A 23,603-nucleotide genomic window follows, 5' to 3' on the forward strand; every position below is an offset into this window, starting at 1 on the left:
TTTTGGGCATGTTTGGAAATGCCTAATAGACCCAAGTGGAGATGGTAGATAGGCATCACCCTCATTTTAGAAATGGGAGATTATGGAATGGACAAGTTGAGTGACTTTGCCAGAATCATATAAGTGAGTGGAATAGCTAAGATTTAATTTTAGGTGTCCTGGTTGATCTGTTAGGTTGCTTATTTACACCAGGGTATAATATCATTGACTGAGAAGAAAGGCACAGAAAACTTACCTAAATCTTATTAATTTCTTGTGTAATTTATTACTATTATTCATTTCATACTGGAAAAACTTTTTACTTGTTAATTTTTTGTTATAAGTTATTACTGGGTGAAAATTTCCATTTGTAGGTAGCTTAGAAGTCAAAGACACTGTTTTTTGTCTTTTTTACACGTATGTTATTTAAAACTTTAATTATTTTCTATTCCATTTCCTGCAAAGTGCCCTTAAGTCCACCAAGGAACCTGAGAATCTCCAATGTTGGCTCTAACAGTGCTCGGCTAGCCTGGGACCCGACTTCTAGAACGGTCACTGGTTATCGAATTGTATATAACAATGCAGATGGGACTGAAATCAATGAGGTAAGCTGTGGAACATGATGTCTGTTTTTCCACTGGTTGTGTATCAGTTTTTTATGGCTGCATAACCCACCATTCCAAAACATAGTAGCTTAAAACAATACTAATTACTTTCTTTCCCAGTTTCTGTGGGTCGGGAATTGGGGCTTGAGTGTGTAGTTCTGGTTTGGGGTCACTCATGAGACTGTAGCCAGATAGTGGCTGAAGCTGGTGTCGTCACAGTGGCTTCCTAATTCACATATCTGGCGCCTGGTCTGGGGACACTGGGTCAGCTGGGCGTTGGAGCAGCCCTCTGTGTTTCTAAGTAGACTCTTCCCATGATCCCTCTCGGTGGCAGCTTTAGGGGAGCTCACTTTTTGTGTTGGCTCAGTAGTCCCCAGACACGTGTTCAAAGAGGCAAAGGCAGAGCAACAGTTACATGCAAGCTGTGTCACCTTGAGTTGCCTCGCATCAGAAGTCACAGAATATCACCTCCGCCACAGTCCTTTGGCCGGAGATGTGGCAGTTCCCTGATGGATTCAAGACGGGGAGGACACCAGGTCCCATCTAGGGTGGGAGGCGTGTGGGATGGGAGAGATAAATTGATGTGGCCATCTTTGGAGAATACCGTCTTCCCATTGGACTAGGGTGGGGAAGTATGTATCTTCAGAGAAATAGCAAACTAGAAACGATGTCAGTGTTACCCAGTTTATGCCTCTGCTTTTGAGTAAGTGACAACTGAGAGACCCTGGTTAGATGAACTTAAATTGAGCCCTGAATAATGCACATTTTGTGCAGGAAGGCACTTTCACATACAAGACCTCACTAAAACCCATGAAGATACAGTATCTTGTACTCAGTGATTAATACTCCTTAGAAATTCTTTTCCTGGCAATAGGCTTTAGCAGAATAGTTAGCGAAGTTATTTTTATTATTTTCCTTATCTTGGTCCAAGAAGCTAAGACAAAGAGGGAAACATGTTGGATTACATCATTTCTGCTTTCTGACCAAATAAAGCAAGTATTTTCATATGCAGAGACAAACTTTTTCCTGTAATTAAATCCAATTAGTATTTTTCAGCATGCACCCTCATACAGGACATTGGGTAGTGAACAGGCAATAACTACACATTTGCTAACAATAAGGAAATGCAGTTCAACATCTGTCATTCAGTCTTTTTATAAAGCCCCAGCAAATAATTCCAACAAAGCTGGGATCATTTGGATTAGCTGCTTTGCTTTTGAAGACTTTCCACTGAAATAGTAAAAGGGTTGAAATAGAAAACACTGAGCTATCAGTGTCTCTTTGTTATCAGTGATAAGCTACACTCTCAAGGTTTACAAATTCTACTGTGTAGGAAGATCAGGCAGATAATATAAATGACCGAAACCTGCCTGCCATTAAAGGTGCAGAAACAGTCACGCCTGCAAAGAAATATACTTTCTCCTGTTTTTCTTGAAACATGAGGCTGACTTGGGGGCTATATTTCATATATTTTATATTCCCATTTTTGGGACATGGATGTAGAAAAAACTCTCCATTGAAAGGAAGAAAGTAATTCAAGACTTATGATAAGTGACCATGGATAGTGGGGCACAGTGACAGGGATGCTAGGTTGTGGTGGGGACTGATGTGCTTGGGAGTGCATATGTGTCCATCCAGGACTCAGCCAGGGGCAGCTCCTGCAGGTTGCTACTGCGTAGAAATTCAGGCAGGGGCTGCCAGATCTTGTGACCCTTGATCTTGTGTCCAGGGATTTCTATTTTTAGGTGAAGCTTACCAACTTAAAAATGTTGACTCATTGAACCACCAAAATAACACAACAGCCATATTCACCAGTAAATACTTGTTCACTGTAGAGCATCCTTCTTTGGTAATAATTTTTCATAAAACAAAAATAAAATGTGATGTAGATGTATATGTGAGTTATATGTGTAAATATAATTAAATCATAAAATGTTTTATTGAGGTATAATCTACATACAACATATTATTAGTTTCAGGTGTACAATGTAATGATTTGATATTTGTATAATTGCAAAATGATCACCACAATAAATCCAGTTAACATTCATTTAAAAATTATAGTTGTAGCCTCTTATGGTATTTTACATTATTTGCCTTTATAAAGAATGGCCCCAGACTAATACATTTGTTCAGAAATACATTTGTTTTTTTTGTAGTGTTTTTCAATCTTGAAGATGCTTTGGCACTTGGCTATTTCTAATTTTTATTGCACTTGGAAATTAGAAAAATATGTTTGGTTAAATGGACTTGGAGTGAAAACTTGAGGAAATTTTATTTGAGTAAATGCATAAACAATGTGTAGATTTTGTAATATTTTCATTTTGACTGGTATGTGTGTATGTGTATGTGTGCATGTGTGTTCTTATTTTTTAATTTTTTACCATGCAGTTGAGACTAGAGGTTGCTCAATAGGTGTCTCTTGTTTAAATGAAATATTATTTTATCTAATTTTAGGATACATGAGTTCATTGTGAATCTTCCTATCATATTTTGCTTTAATGTCTATTAAGCTTTTATTTACAGACAATTTTACAATTGGGTTTTTAAGAAATTTCCAAAACATTCTGGAATGAACTTTAAAATGTCCCAATTAAAATATTAATATGTAGCATGATTGTAAAAGCTTTCCTTTTGACTTAATTTATATTCCCCTCCTGGTCCTCCCTCTGTCTTTTCTGCATTACCCTTTTCCTCAACTTTTTGTCAACTAAAGAAGAAAAATAAAGCAGAGCACTTAAATGTTGATGATGATGATGATGATGATGATGATGATAACAGCTAACACATGTTGGGCGCTTACCCTGAGCCAGCCACTGTCCCGAGAGCTCTACCAAGAGCACCTAGTTCAGTCCTTATAGGAAAATGCTGCTAACACATGCCATGTCAAACCAAGGACAGAAGCCATCTCAGATAGCATGTGCTGTGAAAGGACTGGGGGAAGTGTGCAAACAGGATGGAGACCTGAAGTGCTGCCATTTGAGTTTTATAAATGAAGGGTCACAGTTTTTAGACTCTCAGAAGCAAGTCCAGTTTCCGACAGCAGTGACTCAACATGAGAGCCCAGAGCGGAGCTCAAGTCCCTGGTTCCTCATCAAGGGCTGTGTCTTCATCCGGCCCAGAGTTAGGCTGACGTTAAGCTTTTAGCTAGACTGTTTGAAAATTTATTCTCAAAAATACTTGCATAAAAATGAGATTCTGGTCATTTGTTACCATTTTTCCAAATCAGCCTACATCTTAAAAGTGTTACCAATAAAACCAGTTTCAGAACTTAGTCTAAAACACAACTATGACAATTAATAAATATAAATGATACCTAAAAGTTTTTATTTGATGAAATAAAATAATTAATGCATAAAGTATGGCCTGTTCAGTATCTAATTTATTAAATAAGTAAATAAACATATCTGTTGAAAAGATATATATTTATATATGTACTTTTAAGTATGTATATGTACATACAGACATGCACACAGAAAACTGAGTGCATATTTGAGACTTAGGAGTTTAGAGGTCATGGCCTAATTATATATCAGTTAATAGTCTCATGGCTCCAGGAAAGTTAGTTAAGCTCTTTGGGCCTCAGATTCCTTGTTAGTAAAATAGTTACTATAAATAACACGGGTTTGGTGGCGGGAGGAGAAGGAGCTAAGTAAGACAATGAATGCAAAGTTCCTGAGGAGTTGTTAAGGGCTCAGTAAATCTTAGCTATTACAATTTAAAACAACAGAAAGCAATATCCAAGTGCAGTTTACAAGAACATGTCTAGAACTCATGCTTTAAATATGGATTTGTCAAACAAACAAGCAAAATAAATAAATATGGGTTTGTCTTTTCTATGAGTTTAAATAATGAATCCCTATTGTAAATAGTGTTTATGAGCATAAGGTTTAGAGTCGGAAGCCCTTGTATCTAAGACCTGTGTACTAGCTGCTTTTCCCTTGGGCAAGTTCCTTAACTTTCTGGAGTCTCATTTTGCCATCTTCAAATTACGGGTAATCATTAGCTACTCTACAAGGTTGCCTAAGGATTAAGTGGACAGATACACGCAAAGTTTGCAGACAGTATCCAGACCAGAGTAAACAGTAAACGCTAAGCATGACCTATAATATTATCAAGCTCAGATTCAGAAAAAGTAATTACATCTTTTTTTTCAGTTAACTATTGCTATGTAACTAATACCCTGGCTTAAATAACAACCCATGATTATGCAACTTGGGTAGGGTTCAGCAGGGACAGCTTGCCTCTGCTCCACGTAGTGTCAGCTGGGGTGACTCCTGTACTCATCTGGGACCTTGACTGGGCCAGAACTTCCAAGATGACTTCACTTCCATGTCTGACATCTCAGCGGGGATGGCTGAAAAGGCTTGTCGCTCCCCTCTCTAACAGATTGGTTGGGTTTCAGAAGGATGAAAATGGAAGCTCCTCTGGGGTTGGCACTCTGTTATTGAACTATAATTGATTTTTTAGAGATGCATGTGGTTTCTGGATTGGCCCTTAGGTTAGATGAGCCCTTTATTATCTCTTTTGAAAAGGCTCTTTTTTGCCTCCATCTTAATTTTCATTTACTTAATGCTATTCACTCAAAAAAAATACAGTTCAACATACAGTAGTGAAAAAGCTGAACAGCATATTGCCCTCAAGGAGCTTACACTCTATGCAGGAGGTAAACAATAAACGTGTATGTAAGGAAATCCAATAATTTCAGGCTGTGATTGGTGCTAGGAAGGAAACAAACAAGGGCGTTGTTAGAGAATAACCCTCCTGAGAGAGGTGCAAAGAGAAACCCCCTCTGAGGAGGTGAAATTTAAGCTCAGTCTTGACAGATGAGGAAGGCCTAATTTTGAAAGACCTGGGGAAATAGGGTCCCAGACAAAATGAATTGCGTGTGCAAAGGCCCTGAGGTGAGAAAAACTGGGACCTGATAGAAAGTCAGTGTGACCGGAGCCCAGAGGGCAATGGAGAGTGTGGTAGAAAAAATCAGCAGCACTCCAGATTATGCAAGGCCAAGAGGTCCTCGCAGGGTGCCTGGTTTGATTTGGAAGGCAATAGGTAGCCGATGAAGGTTTTACATGGGAATGTGACATGTTTTATATTTTGGTAAAAATCACGTTGACTGCCATGAACAAATACAGTGAGTTATGTCACCTTCCCCTTAACCTCAGGTAACATCAAGATTAGTTATTGATAGTATTGTAAACACCAGATCTTGGTGATGTTTCTCCAGAATGTCTCTTGAAAACATTTTAAGTGAGATACTTCTTGGCAGAGTCTGCTCTCAGGGAAACAGGTTCATTTCTTCAGTAGAGCAAGGGTGCCTTACTCTGAGTACCTACCTTAAAGGGGTTTGGTGAGTATCGGCTGAGTCAATGCATGTCAAGCGCTCAGGTGGGAGGCTCCATTTCCTTGCTCTATGATATGTCCCTTGCAGCCCAAGACCCAGCCTCTCAAAGATAAAGCTGTGTCTGTTCTTTGTCTGAGTCTGAGAATGACTTTGCTCAGGTCTCTGTCTTCTGGATCCTGCCCTCATCGCCTCCTACTGTATGTTTTTTTCTTCAAGCTCTGTTCTTCCCTTTTCCAGTTCTCTTTCTTTACACCCTTGGTCCTTACCCTCAGGGCTTCATCCCTTGTGTGCCCTAAAGCTATGGATACATATGTTTCCTATACCTCTGTGGAAGATAAAGGAAAATTTCAAGTATTTACTATTATTTTTAACATGACTATTCCTTGATTCTGCCCTACATGGTGACTAATCTACGCATCTCTTATGGGAGTTACTATGCATTACTTAGTCGTGGAGTTAGCAGAGTCCAGGCAATGCAGCCCAAAACTGGCTGCTCCTAGCAGGCCAGTCTGAGAACATTCTATTTATATTAGCATAGTAAACTGTGTGCGCTTTACTTTCTATATTGTTAATGGATGGAAATAATATTGGTTGCAAAGATGCCCTGCAAATTCACTGATAGGTAATCTACTTAAGGGTGTAAGCTTAGAAATGTGTATATATAAATGGACTGGTTTTATAATTCAGTAATATTTTTGCAGTATTTATAGCTCTACTGGCAGCCAGGTGAACTAAAGACAATAATAAAATGATTTCCGTTTCCAGCAGTTGCGAGTGTCTGATATAGCTATTATGCCTTCTCTCCTTTGCAGGTCGAAGTCGATCCTATTACTACCTTCCCTCTGAAGGGCCTGACTCCCCTCACGGAGTACACTATTGCCATCTCCTCCATGTACGATGAAGGGCAGTCAGAGCCTCTGACTGGAGTTTTTACCACGGGTAAGTGAGCCTTGTTATGGTTTGAAAAGTTCCCGAGAGTGCCCGGCTGGGCATGGCTCAGCGGCTGAGCATCGACCTAGGATCCAGGAGATTGTGGTTCAATTCCCTGTCAGGGCACATGCCCCGGTTGGGGGCTCGATCCGCAGCAGGGGGCATGCAGGAGGCAGTTGATCAATGACTCTTGCTCATCATTGATGTTTCTCTCTCTCTCTCTCTCCCTCTCCCTTCCTCTCTCTGAAATCAATAAAGATATATTAAAAAAAAAGTTTCCAAGAGTAACTCTGTAGAAACCACAAAATGGAGCAGCTTTTTCAATTGTGATTTGAAAGAGATTGCATTTTCATTTTTGTTTATTTTCTGTTGTTATTAACAAACCAACAGGTGACTAGAATGCATACTGGCCTATCATTTTCTATTAGAGCAAGGGAAAGAGAGGAAAGACCATCGAAATCCGAAAGGTCTCCGCTAAATGAGAGTGAACATTGCTTTCTTCCTAATCTCACATTGTTTCTTTGGTTCTGTCGATGCAAACTTTTCACAACTTTCTTGCATTCCTATGTGTGTATATTATGTTGAACTTCCAAAATGCTGAAATCCACAATTTTACAAAATGACAGTTTTATTCTATTTAACCTAATACATCAATTTATAGCCAATAATTGAAATGCAGCCTAAAATATTAATACAACAATATGGGATATTTTAAGTACTAAAATAAAAAAATAAGGCATGAATGGATTATTTTTCTTTCCTACACTCTGTAGTCAGTAAATGTGCAAACTTTTTGGCTCCTTGTGGCCACAATCCTCTTGTTTGCTTTCTGAAACTATTCAGATTGCACTGGAAACAAATTCGAGGAGGTGAGAAGGTAATTCAGAGAGAGATGAGAATTAAGCTGGACTGAGAAATAATATTCACCAAAAAATGTTCAGCCATTTCACAAAACCTCCCAAAGGCAAAACCCAGTTGGAATCCCCATGGTGTCCTGTCAAAGAGCTTTAAAAATCTCTGATTTCAAATAATAAAAATCAGTGCTCGACAGACAGTTCATTTGGGGTGTAGTTGAATGTTGTATCCTCTGTTGTACATCTCAGACACGTGTAAGCAGTGAAATAGTGAAAGGTCTGATAAGTTATATTTCACTTTTTTTTTTTAAGCCTCACACGAGGATATATTTTCCATTGCTTTCCAGAGAGAGTGGAAGGGAGAGAGGGAGAGAGACGTGAGAGAGACACATCGATTGGTTGCCTCCCGCTCAAGCCCCGATTGAGCCTGCGACCAAGGTACGTGCCCTTGACCAGAATCGAACCCGAGACCCTTCAGTCTTCTGGCCAACTCTCTAACCACCGAGCTAAATTGTCTGGGGCTATATTTCACTTCTGATGGCAGCCGTATGTACAAGATGGAAAGGGTGAAGGTTCTCCAGGGCTTACCTTGCTCCTAGAGAGTATGTTAGTGAGTAAGGCCCCGGGGAATATAGTCAGTGATGCTGTGATGACTGCGTGGTGCCGTGGATGCTGCAGGTGTCCGGGGGACGCTGTAAAGCATATGATTGTCTAACTGCTGTGCTGCACACCTGCAGCCGATACAAAATACTGTTGAAGGAAGACTGTAATAGAAAAATTTTTTAAAAAGACAGTGCATAAAAGCTAAAAGGGACGTCTCAGACCTCTAGGGCACCATTCTGTTAATTTCCTCAAGTACTGGGAAAATATCATCTTTGTAAAATAATGAATGTGACATTCTTATTTTTTATAGTTAGTGAAAAGAGTCAGCTAGAGAACCTAAGAGTTCTGGAAATTACTGGGAAACTTGTCAAATCTGTTGTGTCCAAGGTCTTCCTGTTTTATGCTGGGGGTAGATGCTGGACGTGGCAGGGCAGGAAGGCCACCGTGGGCGGGTGGACGGGTGGGTGCTGCTCCCCGGCTTCCCTTCCTGGAGCAGGGGGTTCGCAGGGGGAGCCGTCTCTTCCTGCGGCCCCCGGGAGTGATGGCTTTCTCACCTTCTCAGTTTCCTCACGAGATCTCTTTCCTTGGCTCACAGAGGAAGTTCCAGCCCAGCAATACTTGGAAATTGATGAGGTGACGACAGAGAGCTTCAGGGTGACCTGGCATCCCCTCTCGGCAGATGAAGGGCAGCACAAGCTGATGTGGATCCCAGTCTACGGCGGGAAGACTGAAGAGGTGAGTCGCGTGAAACAGCCTGAAAATTAATCCGGAGCATTTTGTCTGGAAGTGAGCACCCAGCATGACATCTGAGTTGATCTTCCCTTGAAAACAGATTGAGAATCCCAGGAGTAATTAATGTTTTGCACAGCATGGAGTTTTATAATTGTCAAATCATGTGATTTGAAATGCGTTTTTGCTAGTGTTTCAGTTAGTATTTTATATCTTTTCAAATTCTTTCCCTTTCCTAAGTGACATTTAAATAAAACTTCAAAATTCCACCCTTGAGATATCCATAGTTTATTTGCTGAGGAAAGTGAAAGGAAGAAAGTCTCTGGTTTGACCTTAAAATTGAATCCCATGGCCCTAGCGTTCTTTAGGCTTAGTTGTTTCTTGCTTACCCTTGGGGCAACATTTTTCCATTTTATTATTTTTTTCTTAACTTTCTCCTCTGTTATTCAAGTAAACGCAGTTACTAAACACTAAATGCTTTTCAGGTTGTCCTAAAAGAAGACCAAGACTCACATGTTATTAAAGGCCTGGAGCCTGGCACTGAATACGAAGTTTCCCTGTTGGCTGTACTGGATGATGGAAGCGAGAGTGAAGTGGTGACTGCTGTCGGGACCACACGTAAGTCTTGGTCTGGCCAAGATGGACATCACCAACTCCCACCATCTGACACCCTCTTCACCCCACCAGGTTCCCTGTCCATCAGCCTTATCCTGGGCTACAGAGGCTTCCATTTCTCTTTGTCCCCAGAATGCTTCATGTATCTTCACCTGTAATGAAACCAATATGTGCAGCACCTTTGCATCTTAGGCTGTTACCACTATAAAGGCTGGGACTGTATCTATCTTGTTCACCATAGTATCTCCAGCGCTTAGCACAGTACTTGGCATATTTTAACTGTGCAATAAATACTTGCTGCATGGATGGATGGATGGATGGATAGATGGATGAAATAATTTATAAATGAATAAATGAGCAAACAAACCTAAGGAAAACGTGTCCATCAAGAGTTTATGGAATTTCCCAAGTTGATCTTGGTTCCAAGAATCATGTACAAAACTCACTCGCTGATTCATTCATCCCTTCATTTTTGAAATATGAAGTATTAAGCACATATTAAATTTTCTTTGATTGGGTTCCCTGGAATCAGATTCTGAAACAGAAATTGCATCCAGAAGGTTTATTTAAGAGAGTAATTGGGAGATACATTTGTAAGGAAGTAAGGCTGGCCGGACAGGGCATAAAAAGGAGCTAAAACTGAGTCTTCAGCTAATTCTGTTAGGAGATCTAGACCTAGGATGACTCTTCTGAGTTATCTCAAATTGAGTCAAAGGGGCTGGGCCTTTGTATCCCTGCATCCCCTGTCATTGGAGATAGGCCATCCCCTGACAGAGTATATGATCTCAGGCAAGGCAGTTCCCAGAGTGCAAAGCCACCGCAGCCAGTATTTCAGAAACTGGTGGATGAGTACGTTGACCCCGAAAAGGGAATCTTGTTGGAGCACCACACAGCTGCTCCATCTACTAGTTACCCAGAGGGGATACAAGAAATAGAAGGTGAGCTTCTATTGTCCACCTTGGTGGCCTTGTTTGGCAGCCCTTTCACAACTTGATCTACAGCACTGTTTAAGTTCCTTGAATTACCATGGTTATGCCTCATTTCAAAGTAACTGGGAGGTTTCACAGTTCTATAGGTATAAGTCAAATATTTATAGGAAGGTTGGTATCTGTGATTAGGAACTTTAACTTCTTTGGGCTTCAGTTTTCTTATCTGTGGAATAGATAACAATGTCTGCCTTACTTACAACTCATTTCTTCATTCTTGCAACCACAGCCAAGATTGTTGTGCGAAGCAGGTGAAATAATATAGGTGAAATTTTCTTTGAAAACTATAAAATGCTATGCACAAATATATAGAGTTATTACTACTACAGAATTTTAAAGAGATACATATTTTTTTAGTTGACAGTGTTTGGACTGAACCAGCTACAACTGTAGAACCTACCAAGCCTGTGACATCAGGTAAGGACAAATCAAAGTGTATTTACCTATAAGAAAAGTTTGATTTAAACCAAAGTTATGTTATCCCAGTTTTATTTACTTTGTATTATTAATTAGGAACAGGGCATGCCAGCTCAAATTTCACGCCTCTCAGGACCTCTCAACCTCTTTTTACCCCTAAATGCCAATAGGTCCTCTAGTCTACCCCTCTCACTGTTACATCTCTCTACCTTTTCCATCTTTGGTTTGCATTTCCGTGTAATCTTTCAGGGGATGTTAGCAGAGCAAGCCCTGGAGTCCTTGTCCTCCTCTTGATCTCAGTGACTTCTCCTATTGCTCTCTGTTCACAATTATTCACGTCATGGTTTCCTTGCATTTTGTGGGTAACTAAGATCTGGCTGGTCTGTTGGTCTTCCTATATCAGCTGTCTCCGATCTCATTTTTTTTTTTTTCCAAATTAAAAAAATATATATATCTTTATTGATTTCAGAGACAGGAAGGGAGAGGGGGAGAGAGAGAGAGAGAGAGAAACATCAATGATGAGGGAGTCGTCATTGATCGGCTGCCTCCTGCATGCCCCCGACAAGGGATCGAGCCCACAACCCGGGCATGTGCCCTGACAGGGAATTGAACCTTGATCTCCTGGGTCCTAGGTCGATGCCCAACTGCTGAGCCATGCCCAGCCGGGCGCTTTAATCTCATCTTAAGCTCTCCCTCCATTATAATACACCTCTCAACCAGCTGTCAGAGTCAACTAGGTAAAACACAGTGTTAAGGATATCATTTATTTCCCTACCTAAAGCCCTTCTGTGGGTGTCTGGATTTTCCATCATTGATTGACTGATTTATTGATTGATTCATTCATTCACTGATCCATTCTTCAGTTAATCTTTGTTGATTCGCTCTTTGTTCCCCCAAATCTCTTTATCATAACGTCCAAGATTCAGACTGTGTTCTGCTTCTCTTTCTGGTTTCCCCTTGCCATCTAGATCTAGTCCTGGCACCTTCCCCAGTATTCCTGTAAATGTCACTCTCCTGCGTCCTCTGTGACACTTTCATTATTTTTGTCAAGTGTTAATCACTGTCTATCTGAAAGGCCTAACACAGTCTGACACACCAGAAAAAGCTTGGTGAATGTTGGCCGGATAACTGAGGAAATGAATGAAGAAAAGAAAGACTTAGTAGGGATGGACAGAATAACAGGAAGTCAGCACACAAAGGAGAAGGGAAAACGGGACAAATTAGGGAGCCGGCACCTTGGGAGACCAGGAGGAATAGGTCAGAGGATATAGGTGAAGGCGTTTGGACAGGTAGCAGGGAAGGGATGTTCTCCGTATGGCTGAGTGGGTAGAGGCAGCCATGGCGAGAGATTTGTGCTTAAGGGACAAGTGTCAAAGCAGAAACGGGGAGCAGGCGACTGAGGCGCGTGTTGGATGCTGGATGGATCTCACACCGAGGCTGACCTCACCTGGTCCACCGCGTCTGCTTCTCCAGCAGAGCACGAGAGTGAGGTTTTCATGAGCACGCTCCCCAGTGGGCTCCCCTTTGGGTTTCCTAGTCCAGGGGCTTCTCCCCAGTTCCTCTTACTAGTGTATATGCAGAACTGGTAGTTTTGAGGTGTCCATGGTCTCACCTTGTCAGCATCTCTTAAAACCATTTTTATTTGCTGCCAGTAGGTACCATGACTCCCCGTTAACCACTAAAGCTAAGTTGTTCTTCATGTTGGGTCTATGTTTGAGAAATATACGAAATGATACCTGTTGCCATGTCCGCAAACGGTCTCTGTAGCTTATTTTGGGACATGATGGGTTAAGAATTTGTTAATCCTTGGTTGTGTTTATTCCAGTTTTCCGGACAGGAATCAGAAACCTGGTTGTAGATGATGAGACCACTTCTAGCCTGCGGGTAAAATGGGACATTTCAGACAGCAGTGTGCAGCAGTTCAGGGTCACCTACCTGACTGCTCAAGGGGACCCTGCGGAAGAAGTGGTAGGAACGGTCTGTATAAATACAGCTCATAGAAACTCTGAGGTTTCCTGACTAACAGAGCTAACAAGGCTATCTCCAGAGACTGATGAAAGCTCTTTCTACTGCTACTTTCTTGTGACTCTACCGTCTCCAGAACTAATGTTTTCATTTAATCCAAACTTAAGTACTGGCTTCCTGATGACCTTTCTACCTCCAAACCTTGCTCCACATATGACCTGCTTCAAATTGATAAAGGCTCTGAACCTTGTTTCTCACGTTGCTTCTGCTGCCTTGACAACTTCTTAGAGCACCAAAGCAAAGTTGGGTCACAAACAGTCCATCAGACATTTGTCTCAATCTCTCTCTATATATGCATTTAACATATAAACTTTATATATATATTCTTATCTTGGGAATCTGATTACTTTTTAAGCAAAACATACATGAAAGGTCTTCTTTATGTAGTTGAAGTGTTCGTAATAAAATGCCACCCATTAACAAATAGTTATATTTTTCATTAACATCAACTATTTTTGAACAGATCTATAGTCATTTTTAATTTATTCTTAATCAAGAGTGTCTCCCTTAGAGGATTTAGATTTTTATGTGTTGCATTTTCTTTAAGTTGTGTCATCTATGTTTGTTTTTCTATATTGGAAACCTGGACACATTCTTTATCATGGCCTTCCCATGTTTTCTTAATTTATACTGCGTCATTCCTTTTAATCTAGAACCTGAAAATTGTTTCCTAGGTATGCTTCTTATCAAACCAGATAACTCCAGTTTGCATCCAGAAGATAGTTTTCCTTTTTTTTCTGGCCTGGAACATGCTTTCTTTAACCTCATGACTTGCATTTCTTGTCAGTGCATTGTATTCGGGCCATTCTAGGGAAGAAATCTCCAAGTTCATTATTGCTCAAGAACAGCATCATTATCCTTTCTCCCTCCTCTTTACTTATAGAGCCTTTCATAGAAAACTATTTTTATTCATGTGCTTATTTGAGCCTAAAATACTGTCAGGAATGTACTTTATTTCAGGCTGGTAGAAGAATCATCACAGAACCCAATGACAACCCTAGAATAGCCACATCTACTGTGAACATCCAGAAGGTCCTGGAAGTTGGTCTGGGAGTACTTTTGGAAAGTTAATGAACGCTTAAACAAAACAGGTTGAATTATAAATTAACTCGGGCCATAGATTTCAAATGATCCATGATTGACAATTACAAAAAAAAAAGAAAACTGTGCTTAGCAAGGGTAACTAAAGATATAATTTGGATGTTTTACTTCCCTCTGTTATTGTCCTCATATTTAATTTAGTTCCTAAAAATGAGACCCATAAAAACTTCCCCCGAATGGGAGTTTTGTTTTTTGGTTTTTGTTTCTACTCTTTCCAAGAAACACATTAAGCTTCTTGCTAAATTATTCTTACTAATTTGGAAAGAGTAACAATTTAATCACATGCATGAACTTGTAAGCTATGCAAGGTAAAATAATAACATTTTCTTTGGGTTGTCCCTAGATAATTTTCCCTTTGGTAGTTTCTTTCATTTTACACTGTTTATTTCGAAATACTTGGACAACTTAAATGAAGGGGGAAAAGATCAAAAGTCTTCAAGCACATGTGCCCCAATTAAACAAACCCTTAGTAAATATGAAAAATATCAGTAAATTTGGTGGTGATTACTGTGCAGAAGTGTTTTCACTATGTAGAACAAAGTACTATACTCTAGAATTCTCTGAATATCAAACACCTTTAGTGAATTCTAATTAAATTGTGCACACTTACTTTATAGGCATATTGTTAGGACCTGAGGATTAATTGGGAGTTGATGTCTCAGTGTTTTATGAAGTGTTACTGCTATATAAATGTAACGCATTGTTATTGGAGACAGAAAATGGGTGCATCTAGATTTAGATTATGAACCAGGGCAGGACAGACTGTTGCAGAGCTATGTCAAAATCCAAGGGCATTGAACTCCCATACACCAAAGAAATATCCTAAAATAATGATACATGACGGAATGACAGATGGCTGAAATATATTACAAATGATAAAGGAAATGTGTGTGGATTGAGAAATGCCTCTTACCATCTCTCTAAATTTTCCCTAACTGTAAAAGCTGATTACATTTACTTGAGGAAATGACAAGATAGAGTATTGAAGTTGGAGAACAGTGTATGTATAGAAGATTATAAACCAAAGTCAAGCTTTAATATATCTAGGGTGTCCCAAAAATGTATACACACTTTGAGTAATTATTAATTCCAATGGGTTAAATTTGAAAAGAAAGAAACATCAATGGAGCTATCAGCTGTTAAGTGTGTATACATTTTTGGGGGACACCCTGTATATATTAAAAAAGGGAATGGATTTGACTTTGCCAGTTGAAGTGATGTATTTATGTATTTTCTAAGCATAATAAAATCTACTCAATATTTCCAATAAAAAGCTTTTGAACTCTTAGAAAGTAAAGCTACCTCTCAGATGTTTCATAAGGATTGACTTTCACCTCTGCTCTGAAATCCAGAGGAGTGGCAATGACATTTTCCTGGATTTTGTTGTCAGGGTAGGGAGGTTTCACACTTATTTATTTGTGAAAGGCTAATCAGGATTCCAGACTTTCCTAGAGCCCAGGTTTCAAAATTCATAACTGTGACCTGAATTCTGACTTGCAAGAAACTTTCTAGAGCAGGGATGCTCAGAGTGTGGCTCAATCTCCTACAAGATAAACTGAGATTAAGATGAAGCTTTAGAAACAGTTATAGCAACTTGACGTTGCTGCAACATCCAAGAACATGATCGTTTACAGAGCAGTTTTGTTTCAGTGTATTTCATAAAAATATTGGTCTTCACTGGATTGGAATTAAAACAACAGCATCAACACCACAGATAGCATAAGAACCCACTGTCCAGAAAGAGAACTTTGTAAGACGGTAGCACAGTGAGATGTGGGAAATCCTCTTTCTGCTGAGGGAACAGCTTCCCGGATGGATTCAGGCTGCTCTGAAGAGCTTTGGGTGATGATGGAACCAGATGTGAAGTTGCATTTGTGACAAAAATTAAAAACATGAAGTGTGCTGGTTAGATTTGCATCTCACTTAACCATGAGCATCTTGTATAGAATTGTTTTATAAACAGAACCAGCATCTGCTATGATCTCCAGCATCTGTTTTTGGTAAAGGCCCATCTTTACCTTGCTTTGTGCAAACAAGCAGAGGCCAAGGAGAGGAACTCTGCATGCCCCAGAGGAGATTTACATTTCATTCCTGTGAATGACTGTCATTAAGGGAGAAAGGCCCAAGCAGTGCAGTGTGGAGTAGGGGGCAGTGGTTAAAGCGGGGCTCAGGCCACATGTCCAGCATTTCAACTTGGCTCCTTCACTCAATAACTGTGTGGACCTCAGTTTCCCCATCTGTAAAATGAGTGTCATGTTATATTTGACTCAAAGGGTTGTGTTGAAGATGATGTGAATGACTATATTAGACTGCTTAGAGTAGCACCTGGAACATAATAATTGATGAGTAAATGATGGCTATTATTATAAACCACAGCAACTACGTCCTGGCAAGCTAAACGTATCCTCCAAACTGGCTCCACTGCTTTTCAGTATTTCAACAGCATCTGTTGATGCTGATGAAATATGATTGGTTCCAAGGGCATGAGAAAGGACCTTATTTAAGCACCAGCAACATGGGTGGTTTGCTAAATAAACCACTTAGAATGAAAGCCCAGGCTCTGTGGTCCAGAGGAGTTCTATTTAAAAGAAATACCCTGAAGGAAGCTACATTGATGGGCTAATAATACAAGTCAGGGCAACCACAATTCTTCCTTTACATGTTACTTAATGCCAGGGTTATCTTACTCATTCTAGAATGAAGCAAAGCTCCTGTTTAAAAAATCTCCCTCCCAGGACCGCATCAGTGCAACCCTGTATATTTCAATATCCCTTTCCTATGAGGAATAAAAATCATATTAATCCAATAGAAAATTGTCTTAATTCAGACTTCCTTTTTTCATATATATAAAAACCATTGTTTTTAGAGCTGAGCAATATCCTAGCAACAGCTGCTTCTAGGTTCAACTGGAGGCTTTCTAGGGCTTATTCCATGATTTATAGGTTCCTTCTGTCATCCAGAAGTAGACAGCGCAGCCCTTTGCCTGCTGGCATTTGCACCGAAAAGCATCTCCAGCTGTCCGGGTCTTGTGACTGCCTTAAATGTGTTTGGGTCAGTTCTTACACCCCAGCATTTTTCCAGCCGTGATTAAGTTCCTTAAACGGCCCAAGATGTGTCAGCATCTCACTGCTGGAGTGCAGGCAGGAAGGTTTGTGGTTTTTGCATTGAGAACATGTGGCTTTTCTGGTCCACGTACTCTTCTGGGGATGCCAGAATTTGCACTGCTGAGCCCCATGGCGCTGTGCAGCGATGCTTGTGTGGGGTCGACCCCATGGCTGCCTTTCATTTCTTGTAGCCTTTGGGACAGAGTGATGGTGATTTCAGAATGAGGAAAACAACTTCTTTTAGGAGTGAAAAAGCTGCAACAGTTTTTAGTGTTACCGGTCAATGTGTTTTGATCCGGAAAACTTGGATCGAATGCTTGGTTCTGTTGTTCTTGGCCAGCACCCATTCTTTTCCAAAACACTGACACTAGGTTATCTCTGAAAGGGTAAAGAATAGAAGGCTGAATTTTCAAGAGGATACTTAAGTAGAATCAGACAGGATAAGCAGGCTGGGTTCTAGAATGAACCCTCTGAAGCTATGAACACTTGCTTTCCAAATAGATGATGACTGTCTGTTCCGGATACTTTACAAATGCTGAAAGGGTGTTGAGAGAAGACCATTCCTCAGGGCAAAAGGGCTTCCCATTTAAACCTTCTGCATTAGTGATTATAAACTACGGGTTACTGGGAGGGAGATTTCAGAGAGAAATGCTTTGCATGGATGCTTTTTATCTCATTCTCCAAACACATCTCGCTTCTGATAATTTGAAAATGCCTATGGTCCTGCTCCATTAGACCAGTGGGAACAGAGGTCTCACTAAGACCACACCCTTTGTTTTTCTGTGCAGGTCATGGTGCCTGGAAGCCAGAACAACCTCCTTCTGAAGCCTCTGCTTTCCGACACCGAGTACAAGGTCACGGTGACTCCCATCTACGATGACGGAGAAGGCGTCAGCGTCTCTGCCCCTGGAAAGACCTGTGAGTGAAGCTTTCTCTCTGTGGATACTGGCTGACTAATTCATAAAAATGCTCCTACCCTGTAATTCACCCCAAATAGCAGAAAATACTGTGGTGAAAAGAGCAAAAGAGATTTGGAGACAGACAATCTGGGTTTGAATTCTGTCTTCACACATTCAAGCTGTGTGACTTTGGGCAAGTTGCTTCACTTCTCTGGGCTTCAGTTTTCTTGTCTGTAAAAGCTAAGACTTAAAAACAACTGCATCTTACTCCTTCAGCATCAAATTCATCACAAGCTCTGTGGATTGTCCAATATGCATTCTAGGTGCCTGTCCGCTCGCTCTGTCTTCCTCTAACTGCTCCCCCTAACCCAAGCCCCAGTCTCTCTCACTGAAATGAGCACCTCAGAGCCTAGGAATCTTTCTGCTTCTCTGTTTGGATCCTTTGTTCTCCTCACAACAGCCCGAGGGGCTTTTCAAAATAGAAAGGATCTCTCCTGCCTCTGTTTGGAGCCTCCTAATGGCTTTCCATTGTTCTCAGATTAAAATCGCACTTTCTTCCGGAGGCTGCCAGGCCCTGTGTGTCTTCCACCCTGGTGACCCCTTTCGCCTCACCTCCTGACAGCTGCCCCAGCCATACCTCCTTTCTGCTCTTCATTGGACATTTGAAGATTGTTCCTGCCATAGGGCTTATGAGCTAACTATTCCTTCCATGTGGAATCCCCTTCCCCAGATGTTTGCATTTCCGACTGTTCCTTGCTATTTTGATGTCATCTGAATGTCATCTCCTCCGAATTTTCTGACCATCCACGCGAAGTAGCTCCCACTTGCTAGGATGTCATCCCACTGAGTTTGGTTTTGTTTTGCTCATGTCACGGCATGATCTGCTGTCTGATGTTTTCTTGTTTACTCCTGTATTTGTTCAGTGTCTGTCTCCCATGCCCGGAGAGCAGCGTCATGGGAGCCCAGGACCTCATCTGTTCGCCTCTGCATGCCAAACTCCTGCAGTGCAGAGCGGTCCTCACGAAGCTCTTGTTTTAGGTGAACTGGCCGTGGTGATCAAGTGAGACGCTTGCTTGAAAACCCGTGGTCAAAGCACTGCAAAGTCTCAGTTGTCTTCATTTCTGTGTCCTGGTCTGTACTTGCGTGAAGACTGCCCCAGAACCTAGTGGCCTCAAATAGCAACCGTTTTATTATATTGTGTGACTTTGTGGGTCAGGAAATTAGACAAGGCTTGCTGGGAAATCCTTCCATTTCACATAGTATTGATTATGGCCACCTGGTAGCTGGGTTGGTGTGGAGTGTTCAGGACAAGTTCACCCACATGCCTGGCATCTCGATGCGGATGCCTGGAAGTCTGGACTCAGCGGAGTCCCTCTGTCTCCATGTAGTCTGAGAGCTTCTCCATGCGGTGTATCCAGCATGATAGTCATAGTTCTTAGATGGTGATTCAGGACTATAAGAGCAAGGGTTCCGAGAGGCAGAAAGTGGGAACTACCAGAACAGTTACGGTCTATGCCTGGAACTTGTACAGTGTCACTTCTGCTGTAGTCTATAGGTCAAGGTGGTCATAGAATCCACCCAGATTCAAAGAGAGGGTTATAGCCTCCACCATCTAATGGGAGGAAAATCAGAAAAATTGCACCCATCTTGAATCTATCACAGTTACCCAGTGGTTAAGCATGACTGGTGCAGAATGGTGGCAAGGCCTGAATTCTGTACCTGGGCATCTAAGTATGGAGTTTTCAAGTAAGTGTGCAAGTCATTAAAATTCTGTAGCTGCAGCCCAAAGTCCTGACTCTGCTCTGCTGAGCAAATGGGTGTTACCTCCTTATTTGACAGCGCTGGCACCTCTATGAATTCTTCCACCCAGACCCCCACCAAGCTGCACATTTTGCTAAAGATCACCTAGGGTACTGTGAATTCTAAGAGTTGCTACAGTTACCTCTTCAGGGGCTATGTGGAAGGAGAGAAGGCAGGGGAAGGGCAGAGCAGTGGGAGAGCTCCAAGCTCTTCTTCCACTTCACCTGTACATGGGCTTCTTGACTTGATGTTGGCTTTGATCACACACTGGAATTTCTAGCATATTTTGGTATTTTGCTGCGAAATCAATGTTTGGAAACCACAGGCTTAAACAGTAATTAAGGAAGAAAATTGAATAGTATTCACCTAACATTTATGGAGCACCTACTATGTGATTGATTGATTGATTATATTTTTATTGATTTCAGAGAAAGGAAGGGAGAGGGAGGGAGAGATAGAAACATCAATGATGAGAGAGTCATTAATCGGCTGCCTCCTGCACGCACCCTGCTGGAGATTGAGCCTGCAACCCAGGCATGTGCCCTGACTGGGAATTGAACTGCGATCTCCTGGATCATAGGTCAATGCTCAAATGCTAAACCACACTGGCTGGGCCCTACTATGTGTTTTAAATACATCATCCTTGTCTGTCTTATATCCACGTTGTTAAAAAATGTATGTAAGGATTATTTTAAAATAAGCTTAGTAAATTCTGCTGTTCTGAGATGGTTTTGAACTGTGTTATTTAGCACTCTAATGTTTCATAAAGTAACCATAAACCCCTTCACTGAGGGGAGACAGGGGGGAGGAAGGATATGGGAAGGCAAAGGGTTTCCCTCTAACTGCCAACGACCTGGGTTCAAAGATCTATTTTTAGCTTTCATATGTTAAAAATTAGCATAATTTGCAAAAGGGTTTTATGTTAAACACATATATATACTCATATAAATAAAAACTATTTAAAGACTATTGCTGTAGAAATACGACTTAAATCTCATTAAAGAAATACCATCACATATAGCAATAGCTACATAGTACAATTGTTTCAAAGTGTTAGTGCCTGGCCCACTTATTTTAAGCAGTGATCAACACAACTAAATTCCATCAACAACAAAATCATAAGGCTATTACCCATCAGTATGCACAACAGTTTATAAAGGCCCTCCACATAAATGGCTTTCATGGTTTGATAAAAAGTTGATAAACAATAAGGTAAAATGTTAAACAATATAGGCAATACAAAGATGAAAGCAAAAAAAAAATCATCAGAATCTTACCTCCGAGAACTACTTCATTACTATTGTGTGATCACCCTTGATATTGCTAAACAAACATATTTTGCTAGTGGAACAGGGTGGCGTGTATACAGAAATGTTAATAAACACTACTTAATTGAGTTTTACTTAAAATTAATTGAAGAAACCAAAATGACATTGAATGTGCTGCTGATCTTCAGATAAAAGCATTTCACCACAAGCACAATTATTTTCTGTATATTTAATACTTAAAACAGCCCTGGACTCTCAAAGGTTCCTCCCCATGTGTTTGCATTTTCACCTGTAAATATTTTTAACACTGTGGGAAGATATCTCAGGTTTTGTTAACAACGCTGTAGGTTGTAAAGATGGAAACCTCACTCAACCCTGTTTTTCCCTTTCTTTCCTGCTCAGTGCCACCATCTGGTCCCCAAAACTTACGGGTCTCAGAAGAATGGTACAACAGGTTGCGTATTACATGGGATCCCCCATCTTCCCCTGTAAAGGGCTATAGGATCGTCTATAAACCTGTTAGTGGTAAGTATGCTTTTAAAAAAATAGCGCAATTAGGCATCTCAAATGTCTTTTAAGATAAGCTATTTTTGTTTTGACTTTCTATCTTTGGCTTTATCTTTGGTTTTAAGAGGGTGGAAGAGTCTCCTACCATTTTTTGAGGATAAAACATCATTTCTAGGATGGCTTGTTAGAGCAGATATCATCAGAATGATGAAGTTATTACCGTACCTGAGAAATGACTGGGTGTCTGAGCAGGGGCAATTGAGGACGACTTCTTCAGTTTGGCAAGTGTCCCAGAGCCTATGGCCGCATCATAGCTCCACTGTCAAGGCCTCACAATACGGAGGATGGTGGACTGAGGTGGGCCAGCTTCTTTGAGTGAGCCCTAAGGAAAGAATTGTACTTGAGGAAAGGACGAGATCCCTGGAAAAAGCCCTAGCGTGGCAGTCAAGGGTGCACATCTTCGAGGTCCATGGAGCTAGATTCAAACCCCAGCCCTGTTGTATAACCTGGGCAACCGGGAAAGAGTTGAATTCAAGTACAGTTCACTTCAGGGGTGTTTCCACTTTTTTCATATTCTGTTATAACGGCAATATACTCTCTCTCCTTTTAGTTGCTGGCCCAACCCTAGAAACTTTTGTGGGAGCTAACATTAACACCATTCTTATCACAAACCTCCTCAGTGGAATGGACTACAATGTGAAGATATTTGCCTCCCAGGCCTCTGGCTTCAGCGATGCCCTGACAGGCGTGGTGAAAACACGTAAGACCGATGTCCCCGTTGCCTCAGCCCCCACATGTGGTTTTGCTGCTCTGTTTTTACTGTAACTCAACTCCTCCTTCAACTTGGCGGTTGGTTTTTGTTTTTTTCTCCTCAGCGTTGCCCTGTCTGGATGGTGGTTCATGGAAAGAAAGGTGTGTTCCTAACTGGGGGCTGTAGTTCAGAGTCCTGGTTGGCAGGCGCAATGTCATAGCCTGGCGTCCAACTGTCCTTGATGGTGGCGGATAGGGTTTCCTTCTGGAAAGTCTCTGTTGGCATTTTTCGAGTTAGGTGAAATTTTCCAACTAGCGTGTAGCCTCATGCAGCCGAGCCAGTCAAAGTTGGGCCTTTTCTCAGAACGTTCACCCCTCCCCCCTTACACACACACACATACACACACACACACGCATGCCATGCTGAAATGACATATGCACCAGTCTAAGGACTTTCTTCTCTACCCTTTAAGGTTTTTCGTGCTATCTGCACGCCATCTGGTACTTCTCATTGGCATCTGCGACTCCCAGACACCCGTGGCATAATGCAGTGTTTCCAAACTCCAGCGTGCTTGGTTTACGTCCACACCATCTGCCTAATATATTTCTTTAAGTCGACTTACAGTTTTGTTGGTTTTTTTTACTTAAATACTTTCCAAAACCCACATAATCACCCTAAACAGAAGACTGATATTTTGAATACACATGAACGATAATACAGAAAAGCCCCAAATAAAAATGGTTTGGCTGCATGTTAATGAAATTCATCCTGAGTGCATGCCCCACCCTTGAGAGTGATAGTCATGGTGCAATCAAAAGTAAGAGCCTTAAATCTGCTACTTGTTAGCTACGGCCTTGAGCAAATTACTTAGCTTGTCCTAACCCAAGTTTTCTCCACGCTAAAGTGAAGGTCATCATAGCCGTATACAGGCTGATTGTGAGGATTAAACAGATAATATATGAAACGTGTCCACGATGTGGCAAGTGCTCAGTTAACAAGTATTACTATTGAAGTAATTGTGCTTTATGCACTTGGCGCCTAGCTCACGCCCATCTCTAATCCATTAAACTGATGAATGGTGCTGTG

At 41.1% G+C, this 23,603-nt stretch overlaps 1 protein-coding gene across 3 annotated transcripts in view; it reads left to right on the top strand.

The window, feature by feature from the left end:
- Positions 1 to 23,603, top strand: part of COL14A1 (collagen type XIV alpha 1 chain) — a 158,824-nt gene that overhangs the window by 47,295 nt on the left and 87,926 nt on the right. For 2 of the 3 annotated variants that reach the window (XM_016207753.2, XM_016207756.2), the window contains exons 14-22: positions 445 to 584; positions 6,741 to 6,867; positions 8,911 to 9,050; positions 9,530 to 9,662; positions 11,003 to 11,062; positions 12,888 to 13,039; positions 18,081 to 18,210; positions 21,662 to 21,784; positions 22,377 to 22,526. In XM_016207753.2, coding sequence (XP_016063239.1) covers positions 445 to 584; positions 6,741 to 6,867; positions 8,911 to 9,050; positions 9,530 to 9,662; positions 11,003 to 11,062; positions 12,888 to 13,039; positions 18,081 to 18,210; positions 21,662 to 21,784; positions 22,377 to 22,526 — 1,155 coding nt within the window. The remainder of the gene's footprint in view (positions 1 to 444; positions 585 to 6,740; positions 6,868 to 8,910; positions 9,051 to 9,529; positions 9,663 to 11,002; positions 11,063 to 12,887; positions 13,040 to 18,080; positions 18,211 to 21,661; positions 21,785 to 22,376; positions 22,527 to 23,603) is intronic. The other variant, XM_016207755.2, reaches the window with a different exon arrangement.

This window comes from Miniopterus natalensis, chromosome 16, assembly GCF_054644295.1.
Source record: "Miniopterus natalensis isolate mMinNat1 chromosome 16, mMinNat1.hap1, whole genome shotgun sequence".
Classification (NCBI taxonomy): Eukaryota; Metazoa; Chordata; class Mammalia; order Chiroptera; family Miniopteridae; genus Miniopterus; species Miniopterus natalensis.